Genomic DNA, 14,904 nt, shown 5'->3' with positions numbered 1-14,904 from the left:
GTTCGCAGAGACCACAAAAGGCTGCCAGAGAGGAAGAGGGCTGACTCCACCCCAAAATCTTGTCCCCGCAAAGGCTGGGGAAAGCGAGGTTTGTTGTATGGATATGTCGTATGGCAGTCAACATAAAATTCAATGGCAAATTTTCTACGTAAAACCTATTTGGGCGAGTAGAAGTTTCGTAATGCTTAGATTGTTGCGCATGTACTTATATTAAGTGGACACACTTTGAGACAAATTATTTTATATTAGACTTGATCCTGTTAACATGCATATCTGCAATCTCATTGGCTGAAATGTTTTCGCCTGCTCCAGGCTCCTCCCACCTGCCTTCCACCTTTTCTGACATTTCTTTCAGAGGGGTTGGTTTAAAGCAGAAGTCAAAATTTGGTTGGACCTTGTATACAATTGACAAACAAAGTGATCTTAATCTTAATTCATTCCCATTGTTAGAATGGAGAGTTCTGTATCTTTGATGCTGCATATGTCGGCTCAATTGGAAATTAGCTTTACATTTCAATAGCACTATAACGTGGATCTTCCGAGGTCTGGATTGAGTGTAGGCCCTAACCCATAGGGACATAAACCAGAGTTGTGCAGATTGAGAGGAATGAGAGAGAACAAGACGGCCAAAACCTGGATAATAAATGCCTACTTTGGGATTTTGGCAATGATCCCAAAATAACTAGCATTAGCGCAATGACTGGAAGTCTATGGGTCTATCTGCTAGCATTACCTCTAACTTCCTTCATGGATATCTACTACCATGCTAGCAGATACCCATACACTTCCAGTCACTGCGCTAATGCTAGTTAGCGTTGGCTCGCAAAACTACCTCTAACTTACTTAATACTGGACACAGATACATACAAATGGTATCCACAAGTTTATCTGACACTGGGGAAGTAGATAAAAAGGCAATGACAAAATACCAAAGTATTCCTTTAACTTGAGTCCAATCCTTTTCTCTCTTCAATAACAATCCCTCTCCCCATCAGTGGTGTAAAGTACTTCAGTAAAAATACTTTAAAGTACTACTTAAGTAGTTTTTTGGGGTATCTGTACTTTACAATTTATATTTGACAACTTTTATTCCACTACATATCTAAAGAAAAGAATGTACTTTTTTACTCCATACATTTTCCCTGACACCCAAAAGTACTCATTACATTTCAAATGCTTAGCAGGACAGGAAAATGGTCCAATTCACACACATCAATATCTCTGGTCATCTCTACTGCCTCTTATCTGGCAAACTCACTAAACACAAATGCTTTGTTTGTAAATTATGTCTGAGTGTTGTAGTGTGCCCCTGGCTATCCGTACATTTTAAATTTAAAAAAATTGTGCCGTCTGGTTTGCTTAGTATAATGAATGTGAAATTATTTATACTTGTACTTAGTATATTTTAGCAATTACATTTACTTCTGATACTTACAGTTGAAGTCAGAAGTTAACATACACTTAGGTTGGAGTCATTAAAACTCGTTTTTCAACCACTCCACAAATTTCATGTTAACAAACTATAGTTCTGGCAAGTCAGTTTAGACATCTACTTTTAGCATGACACAAGTAATTTTTCCAACAATTGTTTACAGAGAGTATTCCACTTATAATTTACTGTATCACAATTTCAGTGGGTCAGATGTTTACATACACTAAGTTGACTGTGCTTTTAAACAGCTTGGAAAATTCCAGAAAATTATGTCATAGCTTTAGAAGCTTCTGGTAGGCTAATTTACATAATTTGAGTCAATTGGAGGTGTACCTGTAGATGTATTTCAAGGCCTATCTTCAAACTCAGTGCCTCTTTGCCTGACATCATGGGAAAATCAAAAGAAATCAGCAAAGACCAGTTTCAAAACGCCTAAAAAAAGGTACCACATTCATCTGTACAAACAATAGTATGCAAGCATAAACACCATGGGACCACACAGCCATCATACCGCTCAGGAAGGAGACGTGTTCTGTCTCCTAGAGATGAACGTACTTTGGTGTGAAAAGTGCAAATGAATCCCAGAACAACAGCAAAGGACCTTGTGAAGATGCTGGAGGAAACATGTACAAAAGTATCTATATCCACAGTAAAACGAGTCCTATATCGACATAACCTGAAAGGCCATTCAGCAAGGAAGAAGCCACTGCTCCAAAACTGCCATAATAAAGCCAGACTACGGTTTGCAACTGCACATGGGGACAAAGATCGTACTTTTTGGAGAAATGTCCTCTGGTCTCATGAAACAAAAATAGAATGGTTTGGCCATAATGACCATCGTTATGTTTGGAGGAAAAACACGAACGCTTGCAAGCCGAAGAACACCATCCCAACCGTGAAGCACGGCGGTGGTAGCATCATGTTGTGGGGGTGCTTTGCTGCAGGAGCGAATGGTGCACTTCAATAAATAGATGGCATCATGAGGTAGGAAAATTATGTAGATATATTGAAGCAACATCTCAAGACATCAGTCAGGAAGTTAAAGCTTGGTCGCAAATGGGTCTTCCAAATGGACAATGACCTCAAGCATACTTCCAAAGTTGTGGAAAAATGGCTTAAAGACAACAAGTCAAGGTATTGGAGTGGCCATCACAAAGCCCTGACCTCAATCCTATAGAAACGTTGTGGGTGTAACAGTATAACTTCGCCCATACCCGGGCGCGAACCAGGGACCCTCTGCACACATCAACAACAGTCACCCCTCAAAGCATCGTTACCCATCGCTCCACAAAAGCCACGTCCCTTGCAGAGCAAGGGGAACTACTACTTTAAGGTCTCAGAGCAAGTGACGTCACCGATTGAAACGCTATTTAGCGCGCACCACCGCTAACTAAGCTAGCTGTTTCACATCCGTTACATGGGCAGAACTGAAAAAGCGTGTGCGAGCAAGGAGGCCTACAAACCTGACTCAGTTACACCAGCTCTGTCAAGAGGAATGGGCCAAAATTCACCCAACTTTACTGTGGGGAGCTTGTGGAAGGCTACCCAAAATGTTTGACCCAAGTGAAACCATTTAAAGGCAATGCTACCAAATAAAACACTTTACTATTATTCTGATATTTCACATTCTTAAAATAAAGTTGCGATCCTAACTGCCCTAAGACTGGGATTTTTTACAAGGATTAAAATGTCGGGAAATGTGAAAACTGAGTTTAAATGTAGTTGACTAAGGTGTATGTAAACTTCTGACTTCAACTGTATGTTCATAGAGGTAAAGTGGCTAGGCAACAGGATAGATAATAGAAATGAGCAACAACATGTGTGTGTCAGTGCAAGAGAGGAAAAAAGGATCAATGCAGGCAGTCCAGGTAGCAATTTGCTTAGCTATATAGCTGTCTTGTTTAGCAGTGTTATGGCTTGTGGATAGAAGCTGTTCAGGGTCCTGTGGGGTTCCAGGCTTGTTGCACTGATACCGTTTGCAGTGTGGTAGCATAGAGAACAGTCTACGGCTTGGGTGGATGGAGTATTTGACAATTCTTTAGGCCTTCTTCTGACACCACCTTGTATAGAGGTCCTGGATGACAAGTGTTGACTGAAGCCTAGTGTCTTTGCTTCTATACCTCAATGCCGGACACCTGGTATAAGACCATAGGAGTTGCCTAGCTCTACCTCCCCCACGGCATCAGTAAGCCTACCATTTTCCCATGTTTGTAGCCTACTAGAGTATAAACCATATTCAAGGGCATGTGTTGGGAAGGAATCAACAGAGCACAATCATGCCACAGTTAACTTGCACAATTACAATCACACACAGATGCCCACCAGCACATGCACACACAATCTTCTGCTTTAAAACCGAGTTACTCTGCATATATGTGCTCAGAATTTCTCTCAAATCAAAAATGGATTTATGCTCCCTGCAACTCAAGACCGGCGTAGAGAGAAAAACCCCACTATTATCATTGACAGTAGGCTACAAATTGTGTGCCTGCTGTGCCCAATGAGAGAGAATTGATTTGATCTTGAGAATTTTAGGAGGTAGAATACAAATGATAAATAAATTATAGCTTGACTGACTGCACGTAAGTAGTGGCCAAGAAATAGCTTCGCTCTATTACTGTATTGGAGAAACAAAGTGTCACTAACCATAACCTATCAAAAAATGTTGCAACATAGTTTCAAATGAACCTGGATGAGATCAATGCCTGGAACAAGTATGTCATTCAATGCCAATAGTCGATTGTAGAATTAAGCCACACAAAATCTGCCTATACCTACTATGAATCAAATAAGAAGTGTGATATGACAGGATGAAACAGTGCATGCATGCCCCATATCCCTTGCCAGCCTCGTGCAAGACTGCTTCTCAATAGGATACAAGGTACCATTATAGGTTATTCTAAGAACAGTTTAATGGGGGACGAAATTGGGGAAGTGTTGGTAAGGCTACAGGCCGATTATTATTTGGATATATCTAGTATGCTGTAATCCCAATTTAAATTAATTCCATTGCGATTTATTCCGATACATATTAGCCTACTGACCTGGTTAATGCAGCCTAAATTCGGCCTGTTTAGGCTCTGTCATTTTTTAAATGACAAATCGTTTTAAAAGTGTAATCCCCTACACTAGTTACCTAATAGTTAATAACTCGCAAATAACCGGGCAAAAAAGCCTATTTCGAGCCATGTGTGGGAAACATTGAGAGAAAAAATATATATTTGAATGGACACAGTTTACATTTTTTATTACAATATTCTAAGTCCGGGGACATAAGGAAACCATGTATTCGAGGCTATAGCCATTGCAGTTGATATGTGAAATAAATTCAGTAGATCAGTGACCTTAAGGAATATTTGGTTATAACGGGGAAGGTCCCTACAGAGGGGAAAAAAACATTCCGATCCCATTAGATCAACTTTGATTGGCTGTTGCCATTATTGCGGCGAAGATCACAACGAACAAACGTCTCCGTTATGTAGGCCTACTTTTAAAAAACATAGGCTATTTATTGAATGATCAAAATTAATATACACATCTGCATCCAAGGCTGCATTCACATTGATCAACGATTAAAGCCGGGCAATGAGACTTTGTATGGCTATGAATTGTCACATCAATGGGAAATATAATTGTTTTAATATGCAAACCCGATCAGATCTCGTCACAAACCTGTTTCTTACCCCAGCTTTTAGCAGTTCGGCCAATAAACTCTCCTGTTCGTGGGTTGTAGATAGAATCTTTCCAGGAGGACGTCTGCGGCTTGTCTCCGTCAGCGGCGGGTGTCTCCTCCTTGGTCGACATGGTTGGCTAAGGGTTGTTCAAAATTATGACCGTAGATGGTTAAGAATGTTATAATGCCCAAACGGTCAATAAACGATGGATTGCCTCTGTTTTATATATAAAAAATGTATCGAGTGTTATTTCCGAGACAATATAGCCTAGTCCCTTCCGGTTACCCTCTCCACACTGCTACAGTACTGCAGCAACTGAGTTGGAGGAGTTGGAGGAGAATTCGCGTTAGAAGCGTTAGCGCATGCGCACTTTCGGTATTCAAAACTCAGAGGACTGGTTCATTTGATTTGTTATTTATAATCTTAAAGGTCCTATTGTTTTTAAGTATGCTAGATTAATTTAGATCAGGGATGGGCAACATTGATGGGGTGGGACACAAAAAAAACGGAACTCGTCATGAGGGACCACAGTGGCTGTGTGTCTGTCTACCCACATCCATACACCTCCAACCTTGACAGCAAAACATTTTAGCAGCCCCCCTCATGACAGCTAAAATAAACAATTTATATTTTAAAGTTCATTTCCTACAATTCTGCACATTTTCCAATGGGGCATAGAGAACATTTTGATGTTTTAAAGCAAGTTTGCTGCAATTCAATACAGTTTGCCATGGGTCGGAGAGAAGATTTAGCCATTTTTAATATAATAACTGATTATTAATTGGCCTCACCCAGTCGGTAATTCAATCATGATTACAAGTTTAGATAGCTGGCCACTAGACAAATTTACCAATCGTAATTATTTTTGCTGAAATGGGCTAATTGAATGATTGCAATGCACAACCAAATTTAGAAATTGCACCTTGTGTATTCTATTATTCTAACTCTGAACAGTAAGTTGAGACCCCGGCTGTTGTTTTGTGAAAATGGCCCCGGCCTATCCCTGGTCTGAGTTGCCCATCCCTGATTTCAATATAGCTCTGGTGAGGATAGAGAAGGCTGTAGGCATATGGCCAATGACTAACCTACTATTTTAGTGATCAATAGCCCTCTATTTGATAAATATTCAATGATGGCAATGCCGCATCCATATCAATCTATGATGCTGGTTCTTCACTTTGTCAGTGTTTATATGTTCTGTTAGCGCCGTCATGGAGCCTAGAGTTAGAGGTCTGAAGGGAAAAAATCTGATGGAGCCAGCTGCAACTGGAGGGTTGTCATCAGGAGTGTATACATTACACAGATTCTGTAAAACGTTTCTTAAACGGAACGAAACAGGCAGGGACCTACCAGAACTTGTCTGATAGAAATACATTTTAGTGGCAAAATTGAACAATTTTGCAACTGTTTGGAATAATGATTATACCCCAGTATCCTAGATTACCTCAATTAACCTGTACTCCTACACATTGACTCGGTGCCAGTACCCCCTGTATATAGCCTCGTTATTATGTAATTTTCGTGTGTTACTGTTTAAAAATAATAAAATCTCTTCAGTTAATTTATTATATATTTTCATAACTCGATTTCTTGAACTGCAGTGTTGGTTAAGGGCTTGTAAAGTAAGCATTTCAACTGTAAGTTCTACACCTGTTGTATTCGGCGCATGTGACAAAGACAATTTGATACCACTGCCATCTCCTGGCGTTTTCGCCTTGAGCAAGGCACTTAACCCATACACTGCTCCAGGGACGCTGCGCTGTGGCTGATCCTGTACTTCCAACCTCTCAGTGTGCATGTGTTACCTGGGTGGGTCTCTCCAAGAAAATTGATAATTAGGTTCCTCTTTAGCCAGAGGAAATATCTAGTGGGAGTGAGCTTGCAACTGGAGGGATGCTGGTATCAGAATCTCAGGTGCCTAGTACCATTTGTGACCTTGAAAAAGCCACATTACCACTAACCTGCTCCGGGGCACTGCTCTGGGCTGAACCGAGGGGCTTCCAGCCTCTTATGAAATAACTGGGGTGGCAGGTAGCTGGTTAGAGCGTTGGGCCAGTAACCTGAAAGGTTGCTGGATCGACTCCCCGAGCTAACAAAGTAAAAATCTATCGTTCTGCTAACACTGTTTCCTGGTAGGCTATCATTGTAAATAATAATTTGTTCTTAACTGGCTTGCCTAGTTAAATAAAGGTAAAAAAATAAAAAAGACATGGTGGAAAATAAAGATTGTATAGTTTTAGAACAAAATGGTCACTAGCACACTAGATAGGGTAAAGTAGTGTTTCAGTATTACAAGGCAGTTCAATCAATGAAACTGCTCTGGATTTAGGAACGGACATACACAATGTGGGTATTCTGGGATTCCGAGAGAGCAGTAGCGGTGCGTGGGTAAAATCACTGGGGAAGCCAAGCCAGAAAAAAAAAAATATTACAACATCTGTTGTGATAATTGCATTGTTTGCTCTATAACCTGTTAGCTCATATGCCTTGCCGCCATGATACAGTATATAGGCCTAAGGCCGAGACAATAAGAACACACAGTGGCATAATAAATTCCCAAATCCAGGGAGCAACCTCTGTCCGGTGAAGTCCAAAAAGCATATAACAAACAGTTACATGATCTACAGCATGATCAAGCAAGTTAATGTTTCCGACATTTTCGGACTACTAATCAACTGTTGATTTAGAACCACGGAGTTACCGCAAGTCGAAAAGGAAACAGGAGTTGCCTCCACTATTCCAGCAACATTTCAACATCATCAAATCACCTATGCTTTGTCTAATACAGTGACAAATGAGATACTAAAAACTATTTAGTCCAATTAACGTAAGCTAAATATGACATGGCTGCTCATGGTTCTGATGTGTGTGTGGGTCTGTCTGTGTGTGTGTTCGTGCAAGTAGAAAAAACATGTTTACTAACCTTACTTGCCATCCTCCTCGCTTTCATGTTGACAAAACAGTCTATGACTTTCATACAGTACACGCTTTTATTTTTTTTTGTCACAGGCTAAAATGCTTGCTTACAAATCTAACTTCCTCTCATGGGCAACATTAGCTTGTTAACATTAGCCTTGTACATCTAGCTACATATTGAACTTGAATCCTCTCAGTCCAGGGGCACAATCCAGGCTGTATCACATCCGGCTGTGATATGGAGTCCCATAGGGGGCGGCGCACAATTTGCCCAGCGTCGTCAAGGTTTGGCCGGAGTAGGTCGTCATTGTAAATAAGAATTTGTTCTTAACTGGCTTGTCTAGTTAAATAAAGGTCAAATGAAAAAAAATAATGTATACATTTATGGTTGGATCAGATGCCGAGCCCCAGATGTAAGTGTGAAGTTTTTCAATGGGTACATTCAAGTAGTCTAAAGTATACATAAACATAATTTTGGCTAAATTCCTCTTCAGTCTCAATGCCTACTCAATTAATCTGCACTAATGTTTTCAACTATCCCATGATTTCAGATCGGTGCAGATGAAGAGGAAGCTACTTGAGACTATTGAGGTGCACCCATCTTTAAAACAGAAGGCCTTGGCAAGGCTGAGAGAGCATTTCCTGGTCCTGCGGACCCAAAGGCTGCAAAAAAAATGAAGGCAGTAGCATCACACCCAATTCCACTAATCAACTCAACATCAAATCAATGATTATTGGAATCAGGTGTGTAAAACAAAAATGTGCACCCCTTTGTGTCCCCAGGACCAGGACAAAGAAACACAGTCCTAAATAGAAGGCTTACTGACACAAGGAAATGTTGTGTCCAAGAGATAAATACCTAAACTTGGAGAAAATTCTTCTTGAAAATATTAATTTAGCCAAAATTATGTTTATGTATATTTACAGACCCAGTCATATCTGCAACCACAAAGCAGAACATTCTAAAAGAGAGTACACACATTTCCACAAGTGCAATGTCCAGAGTGGAGGGCCTAACGTGCTCAAGTGTCCAAAGGTCACGATGACACAGAGGTTGTGTTCAGGAGGGTACAACGCATTGAACGGAATAGGCCATTACATGTCGGCACAATGATTATATTAAAAAAGGCATTGATGATAGACAGACTAATAATGGTTCACACTTAAAATTAAACTAAATGTACTCATGTACCCTTGTTTCTAGACAAGGTAGGGCTAATACATGAGTTAAAGGTTACTGCTGGCATCTTTCCACACAGTTGCATCTAATGGCTGACATTAAACTGCAAAAAATAGTAAAGGAGTATCACAAGTAGAGTAAAAAAATATATATTTTACAGAATGTTTTGGGGTGGTTCAAAGAAGCCTAGAAGCCTTCTATTAACCTAAACAGACCTTAAATTAAAATGCAAACTTAGAATAGGATCGGACGGGATCCCATTGATTAGACAAACATTGCGTTAAAGGAGGACCAGAAAGTCAAACCACTAGCATACATCAACACACATACTATTCATATACGTTTGACATGTTTCATTGTAACAGGGAAATTAATAAGAAGACATCTTCAATAATCCTGAAAAATATTCCGTCACGAGTCTGTGGTGAGTGTTTTTATGCGTAGCCACACTCCTCTAGCACGTATGTAGAGTAGAAAATGACTACAAAACATTGCACTCCATCTAAAAACAACAGACTTTTTCCCGGGAGATTACGCAGATATCGCCTCTTGGCAGAAAAATTTGGAACCTTTTCGCCGCTGCAGGAAATACAGGGGCAGCAGCCATGAAGACATTGACCAAAATAACTACAAGGGAGAAATTAAGACAGAAACAGATATATAAATGCTTCTAAAATATCATATCATAGACCTGAATGACTGGCAACCTATTTCCTGTATAGCTGGCCACATCCATTCCCCATGTGAACAGAGTAGGAGATGAGAGAGAGGTATGGTGCATCACTGATGCCTGGCTAGCTGTCTGTCCGTCAGTCACTCTGGGGAAGAGGGTTCGTTGTCATCATCGTCCTCCTCTTCCTCGTTGAAGGAGCTGGGCATCTGGCCTCGAGACTCGGAGAGGGTGGCGCTACTGTGGCTGTAACTCCTCCTTCCATTCAAAGAGGCAGAGTCCAGGTCATCTGGGAAAGAGCTGAAACCCGACAATCCACACCACTGGTCAGTCACTTCAGTTCTCAAATTAAAATCAATCATGCCACCTAAAGTCATTTATATGGCTTGAGCTTTTCTATATGGCTTGAGATTTTCGGTTATCAGTAAGGTGTGCAACGAAACATTTGTCACACAAAAACATAATCATTTCCTGGCTACATCCGAAATGGCACCCTATATAGTGCACTACTTTTGAACAGAGCCACACAGGGATCATATAAATATCACTCTTCATGTGTAGTGTTCCTATTTGGTAGTGGATAGTGTTCAAATTACAGTTTTGATTGAAAAGTTATGAGAGGTAATCTACCTTGTTTGACTGGTGCCTCTGGCCATGCCTGTGGGAGGAGAGACAAGTACAGATTGAAATGACAGAAATGGCCTGTTTCCACACGTATGCACACACATGTCAAAAATGCTTGTCAATGAACGCCATTTTCCAACTCTCACCTATGATGTAGATCTCCAGGGACCTGGGAATGAGGGACTTGGCCAGGACGAGATTGTCTGCGGTGCACTTCCCACTCTCCAGGCCCAGGGACAACCCCATGCGCTTCTATGTCATCGTGGATCTCAAAAGGTGTTGTTGAAGTTGAAATTCGCATCGACAGTAGGGACTTCAAATGTTCAGCCTGCTGCACAGAGCATGTGGAAGCTCTAGTCTAGAGTGACTGGTTAAATTGTGTTTTTAAATTGGTTAAAGTAGGATGAAATAGATGTCATTGTAATAATGGGTGAGTGTGCTACATTTACTGTCACCATATATTAAAATATTGTATTACTTTGACATATTTCATTGTTTTATTATGCTAATTTGTCTATGGTGGACAGAACATGTTGCTACATTACACAGACTAAAGTTTTCACCACACAATATTACAGGAAATGCACATACTTTTTTACCTCAGAATGGTTAATTGTTCGTATTAAAGTTTATAGTCATCACAATCTCACAAAATTGATTGCTTAAAACAGATTAATATCAGTGTTTTTTGTCATACATGTCAGTCCGTAGAGGGACGCAACTGTCATTTTCAGACCACGGTGGCAAAATAATAAATAAATGGCCACTCCTCCCATAAATGTCTCTGGCCTGACATGAATTCATGGATTTGAGGGTTACGCTATCATTAAAATGAAAGCCAAACCCTGTCGCTATTTGGAAACTCCACACGTCTGGAGGAACCTTGCACCATCTCTACGGTGAAGCATGGTGGTGTTTCTTTCAAATTATCCTGAAAAAAAAGTGTTGTTTCCTTTCCGTCTTGGCTATCTACCAAAATAATTTTCTCAGAGATACAGTGCATTGGAAAGTATTCAGACCCCTTCCTTGACTTTTTCCACATTTTGTTACGTTACACCCTTATTCTAAAATGTAAAAAAAAGTTTTCCTCAATCTACACAAACAGCCCACAAGGCGAAAACAAGTTTTTGAAATTTGAGCAAATATTTAAAAAATAATAAAAAACAGAAATACCTTATTTACATAAGTATTCAGACCTTTTGCTTTGAGACTTGACATTTTGCTCAGGTTCATCCTGTTTCCATTGATCACCCTTGAGATGTTTCCACCTGTAGTAAATTCAATTGATTTGTAAAGGCACACACCTGTCCATATAAGGTCCCACAGTTGAAAGTGCATGTCTGAGGTCGAAAGACTTATCCCCAGAGCTCCGAGACAGGATTGTGTTGAAGCACAGATCTAAGGATGGGTACCAAAAAATGTATGCAGCATTGAAGGTCCCCAAGAACACAGTGGCCTCCATCAGTCTTAAATGGAAGAAGTTTGGAACCACCAAGACTCTTCCTAGAGCTGGCTATCCGACCAAACTGAGCAATCGGAGGAGAAGGGCCTTGGTCAGGGAGGAGACCCCCGGTCTCTCTGACAGAGCTCCAGAGTACCTTTGTGGAGATGGGAGACCTTCCAGAAGGACAACCATCTCTGCAGCACTCCACCAATCAGGCCTTTATGGTAGTGGCCAGACGGAAGCCACTCCTCTGTAAAAGGCACATGACAACAAGATTCTTTGGTCTGATGAAACCAAGATTGAAAGCTTTGGCCTGAATGCCAAGCCACACATCTGGAGGAAACCTTGCACCATCTCTACGGTGAAGCATGGTGGTGGCAACATCATGCTGTGGGAATGTTTTTCAGTGGTAGAGACTTGGAGACTAGTCAGGATCGAGGGAAAGATGAACGGAGCAAAGTACAGAGAGATACTTGATGAAAAACTGCTCCAGAGCGCTCAGGAACTCAGACTGGGGCGAAGGTTGACCTTCCAACAGAACAACGACCCTAAGCCAAGACAACGCAGGAGTGGCTTTGGGACAAGTCGCTCCCTATCCAACATGACAGAGCTTGACAGGATCTGCTGAGAACAATGGGAGAAACTTCCCAAATACAGGTGTGCCAAGCTTGTAGCGTCATACCCAAGACTCGAGGCTTTAATCGCTGCCAAAGTACTGAGTAAATGGTCTGAATACTTATGTAAATGTGATATTTCCATTTTTTTTTTTTTATACAAAAGTTTTTGCTTTGTCACTATGGGGTATTGTGTGTAGATTGATGAAGGGAAAAAACAATTTAATCAATTTCAGAATAAGGCTGTTACGTAACAAAATGTGGAAAAAAGTGAAGGGGTCTGAATACTTTCCGAATGTCCGAATGCTCTGTATACACAGTGTACAAAACATGAACATCTGCTTTTTCCATGACATAGACTGACTAGGTAAGCGCTATGATCCCTTATTGATGCTACTTGTTAAATCCACTTCAATCAGTGTAGATGAAGGGGAGGAAACAATTGAGACATGGATTGTGTATGCGTGCCATTCAGAGGGTGAATGGGCCAAACAAAATAATGAAGTCCCTTTGAACGGGGTATGGTTGTAGGTGCCAGGCGCACCGGTTTGAGTCAAGAACTGCAATAATGCTGCTGGGTTTTTCACGCTTAACAGTTTCCCGTGTTGAGTGTGAAGCTAATCAATTCCAGTCGAGTACCGCTTGGTAAAGCGGTCACTTTATAAGTTACTAATTTAGTAAAATACAAGTAGTGTGAACAAGTGTGTGAACACGTGTGTGTAGGGAGTAACTTATGTATTGGTCTTCAAAATATAACGACTTATTTTAGCATGTTGATTATTTATTTATTTATATAAAACCAGTGTTTTGACACTTGGCCATGAATCAAAAGCTATTACAACAGGAAGCAGCAATTTTCTAACTATGTTTTAAGAATATAAATGGTACTTTTAATATTATTTTTCAACAGGATTCTACTTTCAGGTAAAAACTACTGAAATGAGAACAAAAACATGCTATGACTTATTGATTTTTATGATATTAGTGAAATCGTGAAAATATACACTGCTCAAAAAAATAAAGGGAACAATTAAACAACACAATGTAACTCCAAGTCAATCACACTTCTGTGAAATCAAACTGTCCACTTAGGAAGCAACACTGATTCACAATAAATTTCACATGCTGTTGTGCAAATGGAATAGACAACAGGTGGAAATTATAGGCAATTAGCAAGACACCCACAATAAAAGAGTGGTTCTGCAGGTGGTTCCACAGACCACTTCTCAGTTCCTAACCTTCCTGGCTGATGTTTTGGTCACTTTTGAATGCTGGCGGTGCTTTCACTCTAGTGGTAGCATGAGACAGATCCACACAAGTGGCTCAGGTAATGCAGCTCATCCAGGATGGTACATCAATGCGAGCTGTGGCAAGAAGGTTTGCTGTGTCTCTCAGCGTAGTGTCCAGAGCATGGCGGCGCTACCAGGAGACAGGCCAGTACATCAGGAGACGTGGAGGAGGCCGTAGGAGGGCAACAACCCAGCAGCAGGACCACTACCTCCGCCTTTGTGCAAGGAGGAGCAGGAGGAGCACTGCCAGAGTCCTGCAAAATGACCTCCAGCAGGCCACAAATGTGCATGTGTCTGCTCAAACTGTCAGAAACAGACTCCATGGCCTCCCGGGTGGTGCAGTGGTTAAGGGCGCTGTACTGCAGCACCAGCTGCGCCACCAGAGACTCTGGGTTCGTGCCCAGGCTCTGTCATAACAGGCCGCGACCGGGAGGTCTGTGGGGCGACGCACAATTGGCCCAGCGTTGTCCGGGTTAGGGAGAGTTTGGGCGGTAGGGAAATCCTTGTCTCATCGCGCACCAGCAACTCCTGTGGCGGGCCGGGCGTAGTGCGCGCTAACCAAGGTTGCCAGGTGCGCTGTGTTTCCTCCAACACATTGGTGCAGTTGGCTTCCGGGTTGGAATGGCGCTGTGTTAAGAAGCAGTGCGGCTTGGTTGGGTTATGTATCGGAGGACGCATGACTTTCAACCTTCGTCTCTCCCGAGCCCGTACGGGAGTTGTAGCGATGAGACAAGATAGTAGCTACTAAAACAATTGGATACCACGAAATTGGGGAGAAAAAGGGGTAAAATTCACAAAAAGAGAATGAGGGTGGTATGAGGGCCAGACGTCCACAGGTGAGGGTTGTGCTTACAGCCCAACACCGTGCAGGACGTTTGGCATTTGCCAGAGAACACCAAGATTGGCAAATTCGCCACTGGCGCACTGTGCTCTTCACAGAGTCTGGAGACGCCGTGGAGAATATTCTGCTGCCTGCAACATCCTCCAGCATGACCGGTTTGGCGGTGGGTCAGTCATGGTGTGGGGTGGCATTTCTTTGGGGGGCCGCACAGCCCTCCATG

General features: G+C 41.6%; 2 protein-coding genes across 2 annotated transcripts in view; both read right to left on the bottom strand.

Moving 5' to 3' along the window:
• Positions 1-5,458, bottom strand: part of atp1b3b (ATPase Na+/K+ transporting subunit beta 3b) — a 42,501-nt gene extending 37,043 nt beyond the window's left edge. Inside the window, exon 1 of the mRNA XM_020503894.2 lies at positions 5,116-5,458. Coding sequence (XP_020359483.1) covers positions 5,116-5,236 — 121 coding nt within the window. The 5' untranslated portion in view covers positions 5,237-5,458. The remainder of the gene's footprint in view (positions 1-5,115) is intronic.
• A 2,619-nt stretch (positions 5,459-8,077) lies between these two features.
• The window catches only part of LOC109906171 (transcription factor Dp-2), a gene marked incomplete at its 5' end in the record, with an annotated part of 40,163 nt that continues 33,336 nt past the window's right edge, over positions 8,078-14,904 (bottom strand). The window contains 3 exon segments of the mRNA XM_074933758.1: positions 8,078-10,172; positions 10,503-10,530; positions 10,643-10,863. Coding sequence (XP_074789859.1) covers positions 10,812-10,863 — 52 coding nt within the window.

This window comes from Oncorhynchus kisutch, linkage group LG15 (genome assembly GCF_002021735.2).
Source record: "Oncorhynchus kisutch isolate 150728-3 linkage group LG15, Okis_V2, whole genome shotgun sequence".
NCBI lineage: Eukaryota > Metazoa > Chordata > Actinopteri > Salmoniformes > Salmonidae > Oncorhynchus > Oncorhynchus kisutch.
Note: the sequence above shows the minus strand (reverse complement) of the source record. Positions and strands in the feature narration are given on the sequence as shown.